The 20,385-nt window shown below is 39.3% G+C and overlaps 1 protein-coding gene across 2 annotated transcripts in view; it reads left to right on the top strand.

Moving 5' to 3' along the window:
- The first annotated feature begins 1,544 nt into the window (after nucleotides 1–1,544).
- LOC103022574 (MAM domain-containing glycosylphosphatidylinositol anchor protein 2) overlaps nucleotides 1,545–20,385 on the top strand; it is a 273,753-nt gene continuing 254,912 nt past the window's right edge. Inside the window, exon 1 of one of the 2 annotated variants that reach the window (XM_049483026.1) lies at nucleotides 1,545–2,846. In XM_049483026.1, coding sequence (XP_049338983.1) covers nucleotides 2,771–2,846 — 76 coding nt within the window. In that variant the 5' untranslated portion in view covers nucleotides 1,545–2,770. The remainder of the gene's footprint in view (nucleotides 2,847–20,385) is intronic. The other variant, XM_007230730.4, reaches the window with a different exon arrangement.

The raw sequence follows: 20,385 nt of genomic DNA, 5'->3' as shown, positions 1-20,385 counted from the left end.
TGCTGCTTTGTTCCCCTCAGTGAACATGCACGTATTAAAAATGTGAGACGAAACATTAATCAATATACAGTGTTAAATTCACTCTTTAAAAGTTGAATTTAGCACTGTCCTAGATAACATATGCCTTCATTCACTATAGTATTAAAATAACTCTACCACAAGAGTTAAAATACTAGAGTTAATTATACACACATATGGAGTCATATATTACCTCTATGTAACTCTCATCAGTCTTAACACATTTTAGTTGGGGTAAAACAACTCTCAAAATTGTTAATTAAATATTTTTAAGTTTGTTTGAATTTATTTTCAGAACTTTACCCGAAACTATATACTAGAGTATCTATAAAATATTATAAAATGTGTCCTATACCACAGAATAAATTACTTCTTTATCCTCTCTAATATTTATTTAGAACAAGAGAGACCATCAAAAACTGCTAAAAAAGCAGTGCTTCTCCCATAACACAATAACTCTTGGGTAGAGACCCTTGTCCACCATCCAACCCAACACCAAGAGGGTGAAAAAGCTTCAACAAGGAAACCACCACAACTAAATCCCATTTACCTATAAACACAGACAGATTTTAACACTGAGGATTTTACTGTGCAGTTAGTAAACTCCTTGGGGAATCCTGCAGTAACTTTCCTGTAATAGTTGAAACATACATTGTTTGTAAAATCCTTACAGTTTGTCATTTGTCTAAAGGTTCTTTTTTATTTGTGTATCTTTAAAAGGGCTTTCACTCGCATTACACACATTTTATTCTAAATTAAATACATTTTCAATACATACTAGCTTCACTGTATATTTTACTCCATTTGGCTTACTTTTGTTGTTGTTAAAATTGTATTTTAAGGGGGCAAAGAAACAAACAAAAAAAAACGCTGTGAGAACTTTTTTTTATAATCTTATAACATGAGCTAGCTATGTAAAGCATGGCGAATCAAACTACAACTCAGCAGCCAGTTCTACACTTCACTTTCTAGTCTTACTGGATTAAGAGAAACATTCTCTGGAACAAACGTTACTGGAACGTTAGTTCATAGGCCTACACCTGAGAAAAAAAAAGTTATCATAAAACAATAATAAATGTTCTCATAGCATTCTGGAAACTTTCACATTAATATGTGAAACTTTGCTACAACGTTATGGGGTTTGTTTCCCAAAATAAGAATTTAATTACGTTACCAGAACATTCTGTGCTAGCTGGCTAATCGCACAGCTTTTTACTCTAGTCTCTAGTCTGCACTGGCTGGTGCTCTGCTGCTGTTTATACCCGCGTGCCTGCGCTGCTGTGCTCAGATTAAAGCTTCCAGCTCTCTTTATAGGAAGGAGGTGAGCTGCTGGAGACGGGGGTCTGGAAGTCACCGGCAGTCATAATAGGAGGAGATAGATGAAGCCCGTGGTGATGTGATTGGCCTTTAAGGCTATATACTGGTGCAGGCAGTGTGGAGCCCCGGTGGAGCAGCTGTACTGTATGCGTGCGCGTGTGCGTTTGTGTGCATGTGTGTGTGTGTGTGTGTGTATATGAGCGTGTAGCCTATGTGCGCGCGCGTTTTCGTGCGTGCGTGCGTGCGTGCGTAAGCTATGTATGAGTGTGTGTGTATGTGAGCGAGTGTGTGTGCAGGCTTCCATACAGATGAGAGCTGCAAGTCACGCACTGCCTGACGTAGCGAAGCACCGGCTGCGTTTCCATAGCGCGTGTATTGCGCAACCGGACGGACGGATCGGCAGTCCAGCAGCAGCAGTAGCTGTCCGCGAGCCTGAGCCTGCACCTCGAGCTGAATATTTGTGATTTTTTTAAACAGTATTTTAACTGTTTTTGTTATTAATATTGTCCGCACTGTGTTTTTTTTATTTTGTATTATTTCTTATTTATTTTTTGCAATCGCTGACAGTAAGCTTGTATGGGAGTCGTGGCGTTGCCGGGTGCACGCGCATCGTTTCTCGCGCCCGGGCTGCTCGTGTCGTCGCTCCAGGGATGCGGCCGTGAGAGGAGCGCGCGGAATAGGAGGAGGAGGAGCGTCGGGGGCGAGCGGCGCGCGGCTGCACAAACTTTACGGCCGCGGCCCTGAAGCCGGCGGTTGGACGCGCGAGCCAGCGTGTGCGCGAGCCAGCGTGGGGACGCCTCGTTTAAAAAACAACACACGCTCCAAAATAACGGACAACAGCAGCAAAAGTGGAGGAAGAGGGGACAGCGCCGTTACTACTGACTGAGAGAAAGCGAGAAAGAGAGGGAGAGACCAAGACACTGAGGTGTGTGTGTGTATATTTTAAAGAGGGATAGAGAGAGAGAAAAAGAGAAAGAGAGGGAGAGCTCTCCGCTGCCAGCGTATGCTACGCTCGGCGTCAGAGACATATTAGTTAGCTACTGGGTCGCTGCTGGTTTCACGCCAGCCACTGACTGACTGACTGTTTTGACTTTGAGCTCACAAGCAACAGACGAAGAAAAAAGAAGGGAGGAACACGAGGACGAGAGGAAAAGAGAAGGGAAAAGAAGGACACATATCTCCCTCTTTCACACAGCTTTCACTCCTTGTATAGGCTACAGCCTACCACATACTCTGTCTGGTGTGGTGTGTCCAATCCTCCAGTTCTCACCCTCACACACTCAGACAGCTTCAGCTAAGCTCCAGCCTCTCTGCCCGAGCCGAACCGAGAGCGAGCCGCCGACGCAGCTGCCGCTGCCCGCCGTCCCCTCCTCCCCGGACCCCGGACTGCTCGCCTCTGAACTAGCCAGCTATGCCGAGATCCTCCACGTAAAGCATGGATGGGATTATTATCAGTGTGCTGGGGCTCGTCGCGCTCATGCTGGAAGGCGCCTGCTGCCAGGGAGTGTACGGTGAGTCAGTGCACCCAGCTACAGTCTGCATCGTGATGACCTTGTGGGAAACCTAACCAAACAAACAGCACTCCGAAAAAAAACGCCCCCCGCTGTCCCCCCGGCCGCCTCCGCTCAGCCCTACGCTGTGTTTTGTAGCCGGTTAGCTAGCCAACGCCGCGCTCGCGCTCGTACCAGCGTCATTTGCATGCACAGCAGCCAATCCGTAGGTCACTCGAAAAACGCCAGAAGCCGCGCGCTGTGGTGAATGAAGATCGATACCGTAATGAAAAACGCAAACAATTCCATAATCGTATGACCAACGTTTATTGACCACTGCCTGTATCGTTCTGTCAATATGAATGTCGAGCAAGAGCTTATCCTCGTTATTGACAGTCAGAATCAACCTGTGCCACTGAGCACGGACAGACGTTCAACAGACAGACGTAGGTAGGTTAGTTTGGATGTCCGTGTTGAACGTATGACAGAGGTTCACAGAGAATCCGCAATGAAAGTTTTGCTACGTCTTTATGAACGTCTTTTGAACGTCTACGACTCACGTCCAAATGTCAATTCTAGAAGTTTAAATTAAGCTTTTTTAAATAGGCATGCACCAAACGTTATTGACAAAATGAAACATTGTATTCATTTGAAGCACCGTTTAATTAATTTAGTCACTTTTAGTCACCATTAAACAAATAAATATTGCCCAAATATGTATTTTTGTCTTTTGTGCGTAAAAAACTACAAAGCAACAATTGTTTTGAACACTGAACATCTTAACATCACAGTAGACTTTCCAAACAAACCATAATATGACAAACTAAATTACAACAAATTATTCAGTAAGAACTAATCAGTGCTTTTCCTTGTTCAACCGAACACCAAAAACCAACTTGTTGCCAAATACTAGTTGCATCTCTACATCCTTTATTGACATTTAAAGGAATGGTGCATGTCCTTTGAACATTTGCCCTGCAGGTCAAAATTATGTTCTTTTTCAAACATTCACCTTTACTATTGATGTCCAACTGATGTCTTTACTACATTTTACCAAACCCTTTACAGAAAGTTGAACATCTGTTGTCTGGTGTCCAAAGAGCAACTTCATACAATTTAGAATTTAGTTTTTATAAATTGTAAGACATTGCAAGCATTTTCTGAAAGGCAAGTTTCTCTGAAAGGCTGAGGAGGAGCTTTTGACACTGGTAGGCTATTAATGTGCCAACTATAGTGGCCCTCCTCAACCTCCTTCGCCCCACCCCTTTCCTTTAGTCCACATCCAATGGAAGAATGCAACTAGTGGCATTCTGGTAGTGTGTGTGTGTGTGTGTGTGTGTGTGTGTGTGTATGTGCATATGTATCTGTGTGAGCGAGTGGGTTTACCTTCAGCAAGAGGCTGGGCCTTGCATGGCCATGAATCATAATGTGCAAATGTCACAGGGGAAAAACATCTGAGCATTGTTTGCTCTGGGCTGTTGTTGCTCGGGGCAGCGAGCGAAAAAGCATGGGAGGCATGGTCAGAGCTGGGTCACGCTCACGACTGGTGGGAGTGAGAATGGCTTGATGTCTGCTCAGTCCCGATTCGCATGTAGTGCAGCAGACGAGAAGCGTGCTTCATTTGAAGTAGCCGAGCTCCTGCTGAACCATGAGAGAGCACTTTATAAGCTGCCAGCAATGGCAGGCATACACAGTGCAGCTATGAGATGTACTTTGGTTAAATATCACATTTTTAGAGGGAAGTTAACAAGGCCTAATATCTACGATGTGTCAGTTCGTATCAAATGGCTATTTTAATACTTGTGATTATTGCGCTTATCACTGTGGGCTTTCATCTTGGCTTGGCTGAGTGGTTATTGGGTTTTGACTCTGGATTCATCATTATAAAATCAGTCATACCCAGCACTGTATGTATGCGATCAGTCAGAAACATCACTTCACACAGCGCAATAGCTGACTATTCACTGTCGCTAAGTGCTATTCATTTTGTACCACCAGCAGATTTAAATGTGAATGAGGCATGGGTTTGGCTGATAACATTTACTTTTCAAATCAAGAACAGGCTATTGGACACAATGACATGCCAAAATCATACGACTGGAACTAGTATAATTCCTGCCAGAGTCGCTTGTTTGCATGGGCAATTCTAGCCAGATGCTACCAGTCACAATCATTTCCATCAACTCTAGTGTCCACTACAGGTTGTAATGTAGTCTATGATGTATTCAGGACATACTGTACTACTATAAATTATTGTGGAATATTCTGTGTCTGCATAATCTCAGATATGAAATGTCCCATGCTTCTGACACCCACTATCAGACCTCACTTAGACTGTGATAATTTACTGTGCATCATCCTGTCATGAGCAAACCGGCCAGTAATCAACCTGACTCACTAGATAACACCTCATAATGTGGGCATTCCCAAGCCGTCCCCTGATGTAACACTTCATGATCAATTTACACACTGTTATCCCATGACTCTCGGCCTGTCAGTGTATATCAAGTCAAGAATCAATTAGAACTTCACAATTATTGGAAGGTGCATGCTGGTATACACAGTCAGCAAGTGTATATCAACATGCAGTGACATGAAATTAGGTTGCATTCCTTCAAGCCCGTTGTGGATCATACTGAGGCTAAATACTAGTGTACTATATACAGGGTGCACCCTTAAAAGAGGCTTTTATTAATGAAAATATCTAATGCAATGAATAATTTGAACACTAAAGCTTACAGGCATTCAGCATTAATCATCACTCCACTCCAGCATATGCATTGCATGTGGCACACTCCTCCTATCTCTCAGCTGTAGTCGCATTAGTGGATTATATTAGGACATATATGATTTTAAAACCAATATATTACAAATCTGATCATCTGCTAAGTATATTCATATATAGTGTACAGTGATCTATGCAGTACATTACACTGCATCAGTACAACAGTATTTACAGGGGTAAACTGAGAGCACAGGACCACACTGTACTCAAGAAAAGGCTGCACACAGTTGTTACATAATCACCTGATTGAAATGGTTTGAACTAATCAGGGATTTGCACTGATTGCAATAATTTCCCACAGTCGTTAACTGCCACAATAAAAAGAGATTATATATCCGTTTAAATAGGTATCAGTATTTGTTAGGATCGATATTAGTAAGCAATGCTGGGTTACATATAGGAGTGGAAACAACATATTGACTCCAATTCTATAACAGAATTTGCCTAAAAGAGCTTATACCCACAATGTGTGGTGTGATGCTGTTAGTAGTAGTGTGATTGTAGAGTGTTTGATCCTGATGGCCTAGTTTTCGATGCAATACTTTCAAATGGATTCAAATAACTGTAAATAAAACAAAGTACATAAATAAAAGCACTTGTTGGGAACTTCTAACTTTTTATTTATCTAACTCATATTTAGAGGCACATTCTCAGTAATGTTTTCTAGCAGCTAATTCTTTGCTGTAACTCTGTGTTGCTTCCATACTTATTCAGGTCTCCCTTTTAAAATATATCTGTGATCTCAATGGGATTAGCATGGTTGCATTTAAAGTAAACAACATATCTTTAGCACATACTAACACATACTAGCCGTTGTTAGAAAAAAAGATACATTTGTTTGAATTTACAGTGTCAGTGTAATCCAGTATTAGCTGTTATGAAAAGACATCTGCAATGTAAGATAGGTAAGCAAATAATTTGGCCATGTTATGCTTGTATTTTAACAGTTCAGTAGTTTAACAGTTCATTTTAACAGGACATAAACATCAATTACAATCTTGACTTCTCTACACAAGACTGCACAGCATCACTGGACAAGACATTGAGGCAGAAAACAATACAAACATATGAAGAGGTTTTAACAGTGATGATTAAACTGTATTACAAAGACTTTATAGAAGATACAAAGTAGGGGTGGATATGGCCCTAAAATAATATGATATTTCATGGTATCTTTACGATAATAATTCAAGAATACACTACTGCAACAAAATAAAAATGAAATGCTATTATTGCATATGAAATGATATGGCACACCCCTACTTTTCATCAGACTGTAACAGAAGTCAACGATCCAGAATGTCATGATACTTATAATGCGCTGCAAATATCTCCATATATCCAGGACTGAAGTAAAATAAATTATACTGAACAGATATAATCTGTCTCTAGTAGATATATCATGGGAAATAAGAACTGTGAAGTCCCCTTTCTTGAAAATAGCAAAAAAAGTAGTACCCTCATGTAATAATTAAAGGTGGCTGCTATTGAAGGGTATAATATCGTTAACGATATTCAAAAATGTTGGCGACATTGTTGCATACGATACGATATGGCACACCCCTAATACAAAGTGAATGAGAGTAACTTACAATCCTTAGCCTGATCTAACTCTTATTTTTCAGATAAGCTAAAGGTCTTTCATGGAGGATCAAATTTCCTGCCTATCCTTTATCCATGTTCTGGGTAGCCGACTCATACAGCTTTCTTTTGTGTATTTTCATTTTAACAATGGACACTGGACATATCAGATATGTATCAATCATACCACACACAATATGTCTATTTTCACTTTGAGGTCACACAGTATTATAGCTGAGCCAAGTGCTATTCGTTTTGTACCATCAGCGCATTAAAATGCAAATGAGACCAGAGTTCATCTGATGACATTTTATTTAACTAAAAAAAAACTTACTGTAATATCTTCCATACACCAGACCCTCTGGCCAACATATGGAGACCGTGTACACACTGCCACACAGTACAAGTAAACAAGATGGTGCAGAGTAAGAGCTTGTACACAAGACTACACAGTGTAAGTGGACAAGACAGTGCGGCAGAGTACAACAAATATAATACTGTAGGAAGGTGGCTAGGTGGAAGGTGTTAGCTGTTAGACCCAGAATTGCTTGAGCTGCTTCTGTGCTGTGCATGATGGTATTTTTGGTTCTCAAACTGCAGTTCCAAAAAGAATGCAAACAAAATACAGTACATATTCAGTACAACTACACTATCTACACTGTGTTATTTTTTGATGTATTTTTTTCTTCATAAAGTTCTTTCCTATCTTTCTCACATGAGATGTAGCTCCTAAATCGATGTCTATACTTCTACAAAATGAATTTGGCAGTTCATATAATGTTCCCTGTAATGAACTTAAGTCTGTGACATATGTTTCAAATAATGTAAGTTGAAATATAAATTATAATATATTATTATCGTAATATCATAATTTTTATTGATATGGAATTACAGATATTTAATTATCATTACCATATATTTTTATTTTAACAATGCAATTTGGAATGTCGGTAGCATTTTACAGTATAAAAAATGACTTAGACTTTAAATAACCAGTAAATCATTCAATTAAGAATGGCAGTAAATCAGGCATAATACCATGTCTGCCACCAACGCATCTTTTTATGATTATCTCTTTTTCTTTTATACAAAGATGTATAAAATATATTCACTCTGAGGATTTTTTTTTTATTATTATGTAAAAATTGTTATTTAAAAATTGTTACTTAAAAATCAAGTGAGTGAATTTAGAGAAGAAATCACCGGGGGACACATTTTGTACTAGGACACTGATGCAGACAGCTCATAAAAGAGCAGTTTCAGTGAATGGGGTAATCATGAGAGCTGTTGCATGAAATTCAAATTTTTACAAAATATATATTTTTCAGACCACATTAAAAGTCCTTTTTTTAATGTATTCTTTGTTTCACTTTGCCTGAAATGTCAGACACTTTACCATGAGGTTTAAGTGCAGAAATGACTCACAGCTGGTGTCTGACTGCTCCTCTTAAAGATGATGGATCTTCCGACGGATGGGAAATTATCAGCTATGTATCCCATGTCAGTTGATGAAACGTCTATGAACAGTCATGCATTCATTAAGCTCAAAACTGCCTGGTTATAGGCCATCGGGCCCGTGCTCATGCATCTGTTTGGAACAACAACAACAAAAATCTCTTGAAATTTGCATGCCATTACATCGAAGCCTATTATGAAAACACTAAAATCTGAAGGACGTTGCAAACATTGGCATGCAGAAGATAAGCTGTTATTCAGTCAAACGTGAGTTACAATATACCTTTTGCACCCTGATTTCCCTGTGTAGGCTTAATTGAAAAATTATAAAACATAAAATAAATGGAAAGAGTAAGAACAATATAAATGCAAATTAACAGTCTTTTTTTTAAAGATTCGCTAATAAAGACATCTGTTTACTTGTTACACATTTGCTGTTTGCACATTGCACATTGATTCAAGCTTAGTTTATCAGTTAGTTCAGCACTGGACAGGGCTCTCTGTCTTTGATGCAGTGCCCATTGTGAAAAGGAAACACCAGAACACCCTTACCCAGAGAAATGGATGCATCAGGTGCTTGTGAGGTTCTTAAGCTAGCTCTAATGCTCTAAACGTCATTTGTTCCAAATTACTGGACATTCTGTCACAAAGGTGGTAAAATTCAACTCTTGAATATATGCATGGCAAATAAGGTGGATATAGCTATAAAGAATTATATCCTTATCTCATAGTACCACAATAGAATCATGAAATAGTTGAAATAGTTGCATATGCAGTACCAACAACATTGGCCAGTGCTCTCCTAAAGGTTTGAGTTTGTGACTCATGAAGATAAGTAACCAGCAGTTTTTATTCAGCAGCTACCCATAACCATAAAAAGGGCAATATTGTCTACAGAAACAGGACATGCATCTATTGGAAAGGTACATTTTTGTTAAGGTTAAATATGAATAATGTATTTTTATGTACTGAGTCATCTGGTTGAGGATGATGAGTGTGTTCTGTATAAACAGAGTCTTCTAGTGTACAGTCTTTTTCTAAAATGACTAAAACCCATTTGGACTAAAATATCATGGCTTAAATAATAGGTAAAATCTGTCAGTGAATCATACACAGAATCATACAGAGAAAAAATGATGACCATAACACTTGCAGTCACAGTGTAATTAGGAGGTTGCTTGTAACCAAAGTCCTAAGAGAGAGAGAGAGAGAGAGAGAGAGATATGAGAGAGAGAGAGATGTGAGAGAGAGAGAGATGTGAGAGAGAGAGAGAGATGTGAGAGTGGTGGGACGGATGCTTGCTTGTACCAACACTGCACTTTTTCAGCTGTTTGAAATATTAATCCTATGAGGTTTTTTTCTGCATACAGAATGCAGGAGAATAATGAATGTTTAAACAAAGTTGAAAACATTGTTTGTGTCATCTGGGGCCTTCACCAAAATGACGTGAATCATTCCATTAATTCTGAACGTGATCACATTCAGCTCGACGGAAAGAAGCTTATCCCAGGATGAATCCATGATAATTACAGCTCGGGAGAGGCACTGTACTTGCATTGCGTAACATTATTTGAAGATGACAGGATCTTCCAGTTCTTAGGAGATGCAGAGAAGAAAGTACTGTAAGTCCTCACCATTCCTTTTTTTCTCTCCACTGGTTACTACTGAAGTCAAAGCAACTTCTTGGGTATCTTTTCATGAGTCGCTTCATTCGCTTGACTTCTAAGCTATGCAAATGCATTCGACTGGTGAAACTAAAGCAGCCTTTGTTGCTTTTCAGAGCCTCCTCCCGAGTCCTTCATCAATTCCCTTGGATCAAGACCTTCACATTTTCTACAGTAATGAGATGGAGAGAGAGAGTAAAATTGTTTTGCATGTTTGAACATTACCGAGCAGCCCAATGGGCAAGCTGAACCATTATAGAGAATCATCAGAGATATTTTACTCCTGAATGGTTGAAAAGCTTTTTACCTGGCTTGGCTATTGTGAATTCTGAGCTAAAGATTTGTAGGATGTTTGATGCATTGTTAATCAATATAAGGTTCGAATGACTTTGTTGGATTTGCTGGATTGTAGTGAAAGTATTGTACACTGTCTAGCATTTGAGGACAGATATTATCATGAATGCTTATTCGTTACATAAGGAATAGCTCAAGTTTCATTGTGCACGCTGGTTTGCTTTGGACTGGATTATGCTGATATTTTCCAATATTGAGTAATAGAGATCAATTTAGACATGTAAATACAACGATTACACTGATTCTAACACGGAAACTTTGCCACAGCTGTAAGCAAAAGAGCAAAAGAGCTGCACTACTGTGGTTAAGGTGGTTGGCAACTCATTTAATTGTGGTTAGGATAACATGTGTCATGTAGGAGGTGTTTAAAGCTACAGTTAGATTATGCTGGCATATATGTTAGCAAGACTTTTTTATACAGCCTTCATAAATATCTTTGTATTTGTCCAGTTTCTTATCACATAAGTGAACTCAGTCTGCAATGTGCAATGAAATGGGTAGGCCGACAGATGTATTTTAAAACCATCTTTTTATTGACTTTATCCCATTGTCCTTCTTGAGAACAGAAAAGACAGTGCTGTGTTGTAACCATAGGAACAGTAATTGAGAACCACTTACAGCTAATAACTTGTTAAAAATTGTTTGATGTGGCTGCTTCTCTACCAAGACTGTAAATATCATGTAAAAATATCAGGTTTATCAGATTTGACTAAGACTGAGAAATTGAACTAAAAACACCTTAAAGAAAAAGAATACTGTACCAATATTCTGATATGTCATTATTTTAGATGATGGTAGACCAATAGTTAGTACAGATAGCCTTATAGCTACAACCAGTTTGTGGATTTTACTGGCAGCCAGCCTGCAAAATAAGGAGCGAAAAAAGAATGATTTTAGGCATACATTCTACAGTGTTACAATGCGACGTTATGTGAGAGTTGGTATTTCTTGCTCCTAAGCATTTCTGGACAAGCTGAAAGATGTAGAAGCTATAGAACAACTATTAAATGTAAAAGGACTTGTGGACTGATGACGTAGTAGAGTAATATTACAGTCTTTTACATAAATATGATTTCTTGCTTCACCAAAGTTACATAGTGCAGTAAGCAGAGTTTTCAGAGCCTGGGGTAGTAATGATATGAATGCTTTTTTCTTTCTCACAGGTCAGTGGAGCATCACAATTATTTTTAAGCATGTTAAGCTAAATAATGCTACGTAATGTATAGCTGATGGCTTTTTTACCCCACAAAAAAACAAAAACAATCAGGAATCACTAGGGTAATCGAAGTATAATCAGTAATGGCACAGATATCATGCTTGTGTAATGCTTGTCATGCTCTATGGCCTTTGAATTTCAAAAAGATCTGTTAATAATATGTGAATATATGTTAGCTGATGCTGTAGTCAGTGGCATTTTAAACTTGTCTTAGTGTTAAAGTAATTTGTTTGCAGTGAGCAAGGATTTTTTTTTCTGTAGGTAATTGGTCACACCTGTAGTATTAAATATTACAGCACACAAACATTTGGTTGATTCAATGTCATTTGTCTATGAATTAATGAGTGTGTTTTTCCTCTTTCACTGTTGTTGTTATCGAGTGCGCTGGACCGCTGTTGAAGCAGGCTACATGCTAGCACGCCTGAGGCCAAAAGCCAGTCTTCTGAAAAGTGGTCTGAAGCCCACTGTGACGTGTAGGTGGCCTCTCATTAATTAAGGCCCTGCGCTGATGCCATGGGTGAGCGAGTGTTTGGCATGAGGCTCATTGGCAGTCTCGCACTAACCTTCCGCTGTGCTGCTCTAGCCCACATCCATTCCAAGTGCTGCTCCTGTGTGAAGTGATGTCTGTTGTCATGGTGACAGCATCCACGGTGCACTTCTCACATCCCCAACTTCCCTCTTTCCTCACTGTGCATGTCAGGGAATCGCTGAAAAGAATGCAAAGTGATTGCAACCCGAGAGTCCTCGTCGCCCCACACAAGTGCGGCACAAGAGAGTTAGAAGAGTCTTGCACAAGAAAAAAAAAGAGAAGAATAAGGGAAAAAAAAATCTCCCAGGCAACTCAAAGGGGATACTTATCTGTGTTGCAAGCAGTGTTTAAGAGGCTCTGACAAGCAAGGAACAGGGCTGAGGTAAGTGTGTTGACAGTGATGCCTTCAGTAGTCTTAAAGCTTCAAAAGTCAGTGATAAACAGCTCCGACGGCTGCACGGACTGCAAACACGTCTTGTCTTTCTTTCCCTCTCTGTAACGCTCTTTTTCTCTCTCTACCACTCTCTCTCCCGCATCTTTCTGTCTTCCATATTTCCCTCCTTCCCCTGTACTCCCTGTGCTCGGGGAGTCACGCAGCAACAAGCACAGCACAGCTCTGCTGACTGCTTCCTTTCACACTAGAGAGCCACAGTGTTTCATCTTGCTGTATGTAGGCCATAGCAAGATGATGAGACACAAATTAATGGCTTTTTGTGCATGTGTTACACCGTCCATAGAACGTGCACATCAAAATGATCATAAGCAGATTGGTCAAAGCAAACATGTGACAGCGCGATTACGTGTGTTATTAAACTCTTGGACACTTGCAAGTTCAAGGCCATCACATGTCTGATGCAGCTCAGAGACAAAGAACTGCATAATTGGAAACCAGTAGGCAAACACTAAGCCAAAATTAAGTCCAATTAAGTCTATAATGAGTGCTGGAGAAGTTTGCAGAACAGCAAGTCTGCTTTGAGGAGCGTATTAGGAGAGCAGAATCTGAACTGCGTTTGGGCTTTAGAATGTTGTCGAGGGATTTATCTTGTGTTTGCTTGCTTTTGCATCACTGGAACAAATCTAAGTTGATTTGTGAAACCAGAATCATCTCTGAATGTGGATACGAACATCAAAGAGCACTTTTAAACTCTGTATATCCAAACCAATTAACTAGTTCAGAATTACAGCTGATTGTTTGATATAGAATTAAATGTTTACTGTAGCCCTGTGACACACTGGTGCTCTTACTGGTGCAGGGTATGCCTGTCTTGTGCTTCATCATTCTAGGTGGGAGGGTTAGGAAGATGAAGGTAAGAAGATAGAAGCATGGATGGACAGATGCTTTAGTGAAAATATTAAATGGAATCTGAAACAGCATTGGTTGTATGAATTCCTGTTCAAAGGTAATATGGATGATAAACGGTCTCTTCATTCTCTCCATATATTTTCTCTCCATCTGTCTTCTCCTCCATTTCTATTTTAATGTGAATTATTTTTGGTGATTTTATGCTTGCCATTATGCCGTCTTAGTCATGTGGTGAGGCCATCGGAGGACTGTGTAAAAACTAGGCTTTGACTTTGGATAGCTGAATGTTATTGACGCCAGTATCCTCTTTTTTCCACAATATGTTTTTTGATTTTGCTCAATGCTCAACACTGTTTCAGATAGATATGAAATGGAATTTCTGATTGGAGCTATTAAAAGCTTTTGTATCAAATAGAAACTGAGCCGTTTTACAGTTTGTGAAATAGAAAGAAAAACTAATTTGGCAAAAACTGGAACAGTAATGAACAGCAATTTGTAATTTGTAGCCTACTGTGTTTATTTGATTAATAATTTAATCAGAAAATTGAACAATCTTCAAGAGATTCTGCAACGTTTTGAAAGCAGTCCATGTCTCCCAGCCACGAGAATGGTATGGAGGTGGAACAATAACCACTATATATATAAAAAAAAACATTCTGCATTCAGTGTTTTTCTCACTGTGTCCTATTTATTTATAGCACAGTATAATGTGAAAACATAACTCTTCATAAACATTGTTCATTTATTCTTTCAATAATTCACTACTGTTAACATTTCTGAGCCTTCTCATATGTAGTTTGAAAAGGTCTGTTGAAAGGATAATACATGTTTAGACTGAGACTGGCAGTAGTTTTTTTTTAAACCTTTCATATCATATATTGTGTTATTTTCTAATCATATGGTCATGTATCATGCAACTGTTGCACTGTTGCGTTGAAACAGCTCTCGCTGTGTACATTCTGTATGTTTGAATATTCATAGCAAGCTGGTAGGGCTTGTCTAAAGATGCAGTTTATAATTTTAGAGTCAGCTGGCATCCATTGGTGGTTGGGCACTGGACTGGCAGTGGTGAATTGGAATACTGAAACAGCCTTATTGTTTGTTTCCCTCTTTCATAAGACAAATGCGCATGTCCTCTGAACAGATACAGTCAGATAAAACAGGTCAAAGCTCTTTTAGCAGCTCTGCCTGCCACGTGTGGACCAGATCCCTGATACCTATCCTCCACAGAGAGGGAGAAGGATAGAGGACAGTCACTTTTGAAAGGTCACATATGACTGTGGAGTCGATTATATTGTGAAAGTGGGGTGGGTGGGGGCTTTGGGGGGGGGATCATTGCAGCACTGTTTGTATGACAGGAACGTATAGCATATTGTAGTGTGTTAAACGCTGCTTCTGCATTTTGACTGTCAGCAGTGAATATCATAATGCACTGTTTTGGGTAATCCATTTGCAGATAATCCTTGATTATGACGTCTGCTTGTGTCCTTCCATTTTGTATAGTGAGATGGATTACAGCAAAGGTAGAAAAATTAAGAGGGAAAAGTGAGAGCCAGTCAACATAGCCATCAATTACAAAAAGAGGTGAGTGATACAGTATGTTATGTCAGGATAAATTGCTTGACAGCATGTTTATACATGATCATATCGTGTATAATGTCAGTTAAAGAACACTGAACAGCTGCGTGTTTAATTATGAAATAGACCAAAAGATTAGACCCAAGTGGAGTAGCTTTCTAATGCTAGATTAGATTTACCTGTGGAGTTACCGTGTTAAAGGTGATCACTGATGAGAGCCAGGAGCCATTTTAACCCAGTACAAATCAGCTTTACTTTGTTGATTTTACTAGTCTGATGATAATAATAGTGGGGTGAATGACCTCCCTTAGTAATAGTAGCCTTGTTTAAACTGACCTTACAGTAGGTATAAGCTGATTCACGGTATTATGGGTAGGGCTGTCCCTAACGATTATTTTTTAAACGATTATTCTAACGATTATTTTTTTCGATTAGTCGACTAATCTATTCATTGAGAAACATATTTAAATAATTATTTTATGTTTTAAAGCAAACGATAAATTACTATATTTATATATAATAACAACAACAACAACACAAGCCTACTTAACCAAACCCCACACTTATAATCACTTACATGTACAGCACGTTGTTTAGATCTATAACGCTAAAAATGGATAAGCTCCCATACACCACAACCGTGTGTTGCACTGTTTTCTGTGACCGCTAGATTTTGTGACCACTGGCAAGTAGTTCTCAGCAGACCGGTGCACTGGCCGATTCGAAACGTGTTCGTTTCTAATGTTTACCCCGACTGGCCAAAACGGTTCAGTTTAGGGCTGAGGGTAAGGTGTAGGTATAGAAAGCTTCCGTTTTGCCAATGAACGCTCATAACCGTGAGCACTGGTCACAAAATTCCGACGGTGACAGAAAACGGTGTGACACCGCAGCGCCGACGGCGCTAGCTAAAATAACTTAAGGCAGCTGCTAGCTTAGCTAAACACCTGAACTTATGAATAATGCTACTGTTTCTGGAAACTGCGAAATGCCATGCACAAATATAAACCAAAAATGTATAATTTCTGCCTGTGGCAGGTTTAAAACCTTTGGTAGACAGCCTTAAGTCTTTTTAAGGACACCCGCGGAGACCCTGATGTAAACGGTAACTTACTGTGTGACCATACCTGTCAAGTTTTATATTTAAAAATAAGGGATATTTTCCTCCGTCCGCTTAAAGTCGTCCCACCAGCCCAACCAAGATTTAGTATTCCTTACATTTTAAGACAGGTTTACAAGAAATCTAAAATAACCACATGTGAACCACTTACACACTAAATTTAGATTATCAGAATCTGATATACCTCTGCGCTCCGCGAAACCAGCAAGCTGATTGGCTGTTTTCCTGAAAGGCGAGACTTTCTCCTTGAACCGGCACCACGATTGGTTAAGAGACACAGATCGGTCAGTGCCCTGTCTCCTCAATAATAAAGTTTTTTTAATTTTAATATAATACGGGAAATTTACGGGAAAATATTAATACGGGAGGACGGCGGGAAAGAGGAGTAAAATACGGTAGTTTCCCGGCCAAAACGGGAGACTTGACAGGTATGTGTGTGACCCTGTTGACATAGTGCTCCTGGATGTTTGCGCTTCAAGTGCTCCTTTTGCACGTATGGCAGAGGACCACATTGTTGCCCTTTTGCGTGAAATGCTCCCAAACTTTAGATGCCCGCTGGCGTTTTTTTGTAGCTGGAGATTGCTCTCCGGAGTCCAAGCTCTCTAGAGCTTAGATTCTCTGCCCGAACCCGACATGACCCGAGGCCCGCCCGTAAATCCGACCCGGGCTCCAGAAAATAGTCCGAGATGTAGGCGTCTGTTTTTTAATTATATTTTTATTTAAAAAAAAATAACGAAAACTGAAAGTGAAACTAAACTAATTTATTTATAAGCGCTGTTTTCACTACCGCAGTTCTACAGCGGGGGTGTTGTGCCGATTCTGTCCGCGAAGCGGGAGTCAGATTCAGCAGAGAGTCGGATTCGGCACAAACGCGGCGGCACCTCGCGGTCCGCGGTGTCAGTTGTAAGCGCTCGCGCTAGCCGCAAAATACGGCAGAAAACACTGAGGGAGCTGCAGAATTATGAATGGGACTAGAATATGAGCACGAGGAGATCAAAGAGAACCTTCACCTGTGAGTAGAACAAGCAAATCTCTCTCTCTCTCTCTCTCTCTCTCTCTCTCTCTCTCTCTCTCTCTCGCACGTGAACGCCTCCGCGTTTGACTTGCAGAACTGTGTTTAGCTGTTCTTAAAAATCATTTTAATTAAATAATAGTTCTATGCTTCTATGTTACCGTGTTAATTAACATAATTCTGATCATATTTCGCTCATTAAAACAGCCCGAAAACAGCCAGTTGGAATTTTTGGGCCCGATCTAACCTCTAATGCTCTCCACAGGCGCCGCCATGTTTACGACGCGCCGACGCACGTTATGCAAATCGATGTATTTTTGTAATCGATGACGTCGATTATGTCGATGCGTCGCCCCAGCCCTAATTATGGGATTTGCTGATAGATTCCATCCATCCCAATGTACATCACTGTAGCAAACAATTATGTGGATTATTAGCATGTGAACTCATCTAACCTTCATCTAACTTTAGTGTACGAAAATGGTGTGTCAGTGTGTTGTAAAGCACAAAAGTTAAATACAAATTCTCTTAATTATTAATGGGTGTGTTTTGGGTGTAACATGCAATATACCAACCAGTGTACCATTTTTGCCCAGTCCATATAGACCCTATCTGGATATAAAGCAGAAGATACGGTGAATTTTATATTCTTTTTTGTGGTAAATCAAGTTTAAAGGCACAGTATCAAAAACATTCTGTTTAATCCTTAAAGATAAAAGAGGCTGACTGACTACAAAGTGACACCACATGTCTGTGACGGTGATTTGGCGCTCCAGATGCACTGAATGACTTCAACACACAGTTTGAAGCACAGAATAACAAGTCTGCAAACAAGACAACCCCAGTGTCAAAGCACACAGTCTGTCTGCAGTCTGACTTTAGATTTTTCAAAGCACTTAGGAGATATCTTGACCAACTTGCAAAGGTCCTAAAAGATGTCTTCAGTTTTTCCTGGCTTCACCTAGATCATCAACATCACATGCCTGCTGTCACCTTCTACAAAAGATAAAAAGTCCAAAACTCACACCTCTCATCTGCAGTACCTTCTACATCAGTGCAGGAGAAAGTGCCCTAACCAGCTCAGTTGAATGAGATCTGCATTTTATTGTGCCAATAACAAATCTTTAAAAAACATTGCATCTATTAAGCAAACCAAAATTGTGGATGACTTCGCCAATCCCTTACGTACACTTTTCACTCTACTGCTGTCTGAAAAAAGGTACAGCTCATTGGTTTCACCCTAGCCAGACTCAGCAACAGCTTCTTGCCTAATGTATTCAGATTACTGAACACACTGTTTACCCTCTCAGGGTAAACCCCTTCACAACTCAAGACAATTGCAGATGTAAAATCAAAGCTTTAATAACAAAATTATTAATACAGAGAGTAGTCAGATTAAACAGTAGTGAAAATAAACATACATTGTAATGCTGTATGAACCAAAACAATACTCAGCAATGGAGCTGAAGTTCTGGGCAGTCTTTTATACCTGGCTCCCTAGGTGCTAGTACTCGGGCAAATTACTTTCTGAAGGTGTCACATGATTGTGAGAGTCAGTAAATGGTGCGTTCTGGGTAGTGTAGTCTTGTGACTGGAAATCGCAAATCGGAAACCATCATTATGAATCACATTTGACAATGGCTGAAAACAAACAGTTTTAATTATTATGCTCTAAATGCAACAATGAGGCCCTTCAACTTATACCATTGTTTTGGTGTTCCTGTATATTTAGTATTTATTTATTTTAATAAATCAGGAACTGACAGATCTTTTAAAAGGGCTGTCAGTCTTGATTGGAAGGCTCCTCAGCATATTGACTGTGATTAGAAGTAGCCTCTCTTTGTAGTGATCAGAGGTTTTAAAGAGTAAATAGAGAAAATACGTTTTTTTTTTATTTTTTGCTGCAACCAGGACTGTTCAACACTACGGCAATCAGAGAAGCTTGGGGTGAGGAGGTAAAAATATGTTAAACATCATCTCACAAGCTTTTCTCATAATAATGTAATAGCACAACCTGCTAGTAGTTTTGCACGTGGAGTATATTGGTATTGTCATTGATTGCTTGAGAACACTTGTTTTAAAGTAAGGCTGCACAACATAATGTTTCAGTATCATCATCCCAGTGTACTTTGGAAAATGTGCAATGTCATATAAAGTAAGTCAGATTATAAACCAGAATTATATTGCACTCTTAAAATTCCCCAAGATCTTTCTACCGGAAGCAGATTATATTAGTGCAATTACATTTATTTTACTCCAGTTTTTAATACACAGAGGGCACTATTCATATAAAAAAATGCTGGGTCATTGATATTTCTGTATTTTTAGTTTTGTAGTACTTAAACTGCAGAAGAAGGAACAGTCACAGAAATAACCTTTCGTTAACACTTTTCTTAGATGGTCCATTTGATGGCCTCGTGATGCTTAACTGACATTCAACTGAATGTCTTATTAACTGCAACTTAACCCTGTGTTAAATGTAAATGATTCAAAATAGAACATAACCCTACCAACCATTAATCAACCCTAAAATCTAACCCTACACCTAACGTTAACCCTAACCTAAAGTTTAAATCTAACTCTAAACCCATTGCTAAAAGGTTAAGATTAGAGTTTGGGTTAGAGTTGGATGTAGGGTGACATTCAGTAGAGAATCATTTACTTTCACCTTTCAGATTAATTGCATTTAATTGACATGCAGTTGAATGTTAGTCATTTGAGGATCATCAATTGGACCAACCAAGTAAATTGTTACCTAACTTTCTAATATTGTGTAGTTCTACTGTATATAAGTATAAAGTTATGATGTTTAATCTTGGAATTTGGGGATTTTTCATAGATACATAATAGTGATACAATCAACCAGACATATGTCCTTTACATTGCATTACAAAACATCTGTTAATAAAATCAATACATTTTAGATGGCTTTTGGTTTCTCCCTATTAGTGAGAGATCACACTAAA

Source organism: Astyanax mexicanus, chromosome 1, assembly GCF_023375975.1.
Source record: "Astyanax mexicanus isolate ESR-SI-001 chromosome 1, AstMex3_surface, whole genome shotgun sequence".
Classification (NCBI taxonomy): domain Eukaryota; kingdom Metazoa; phylum Chordata; class Actinopteri; order Characiformes; family Acestrorhamphidae; genus Astyanax; species Astyanax mexicanus.
Note: the sequence above shows the minus strand (reverse complement) of the source record. Positions and strands in the feature narration are given on the sequence as shown.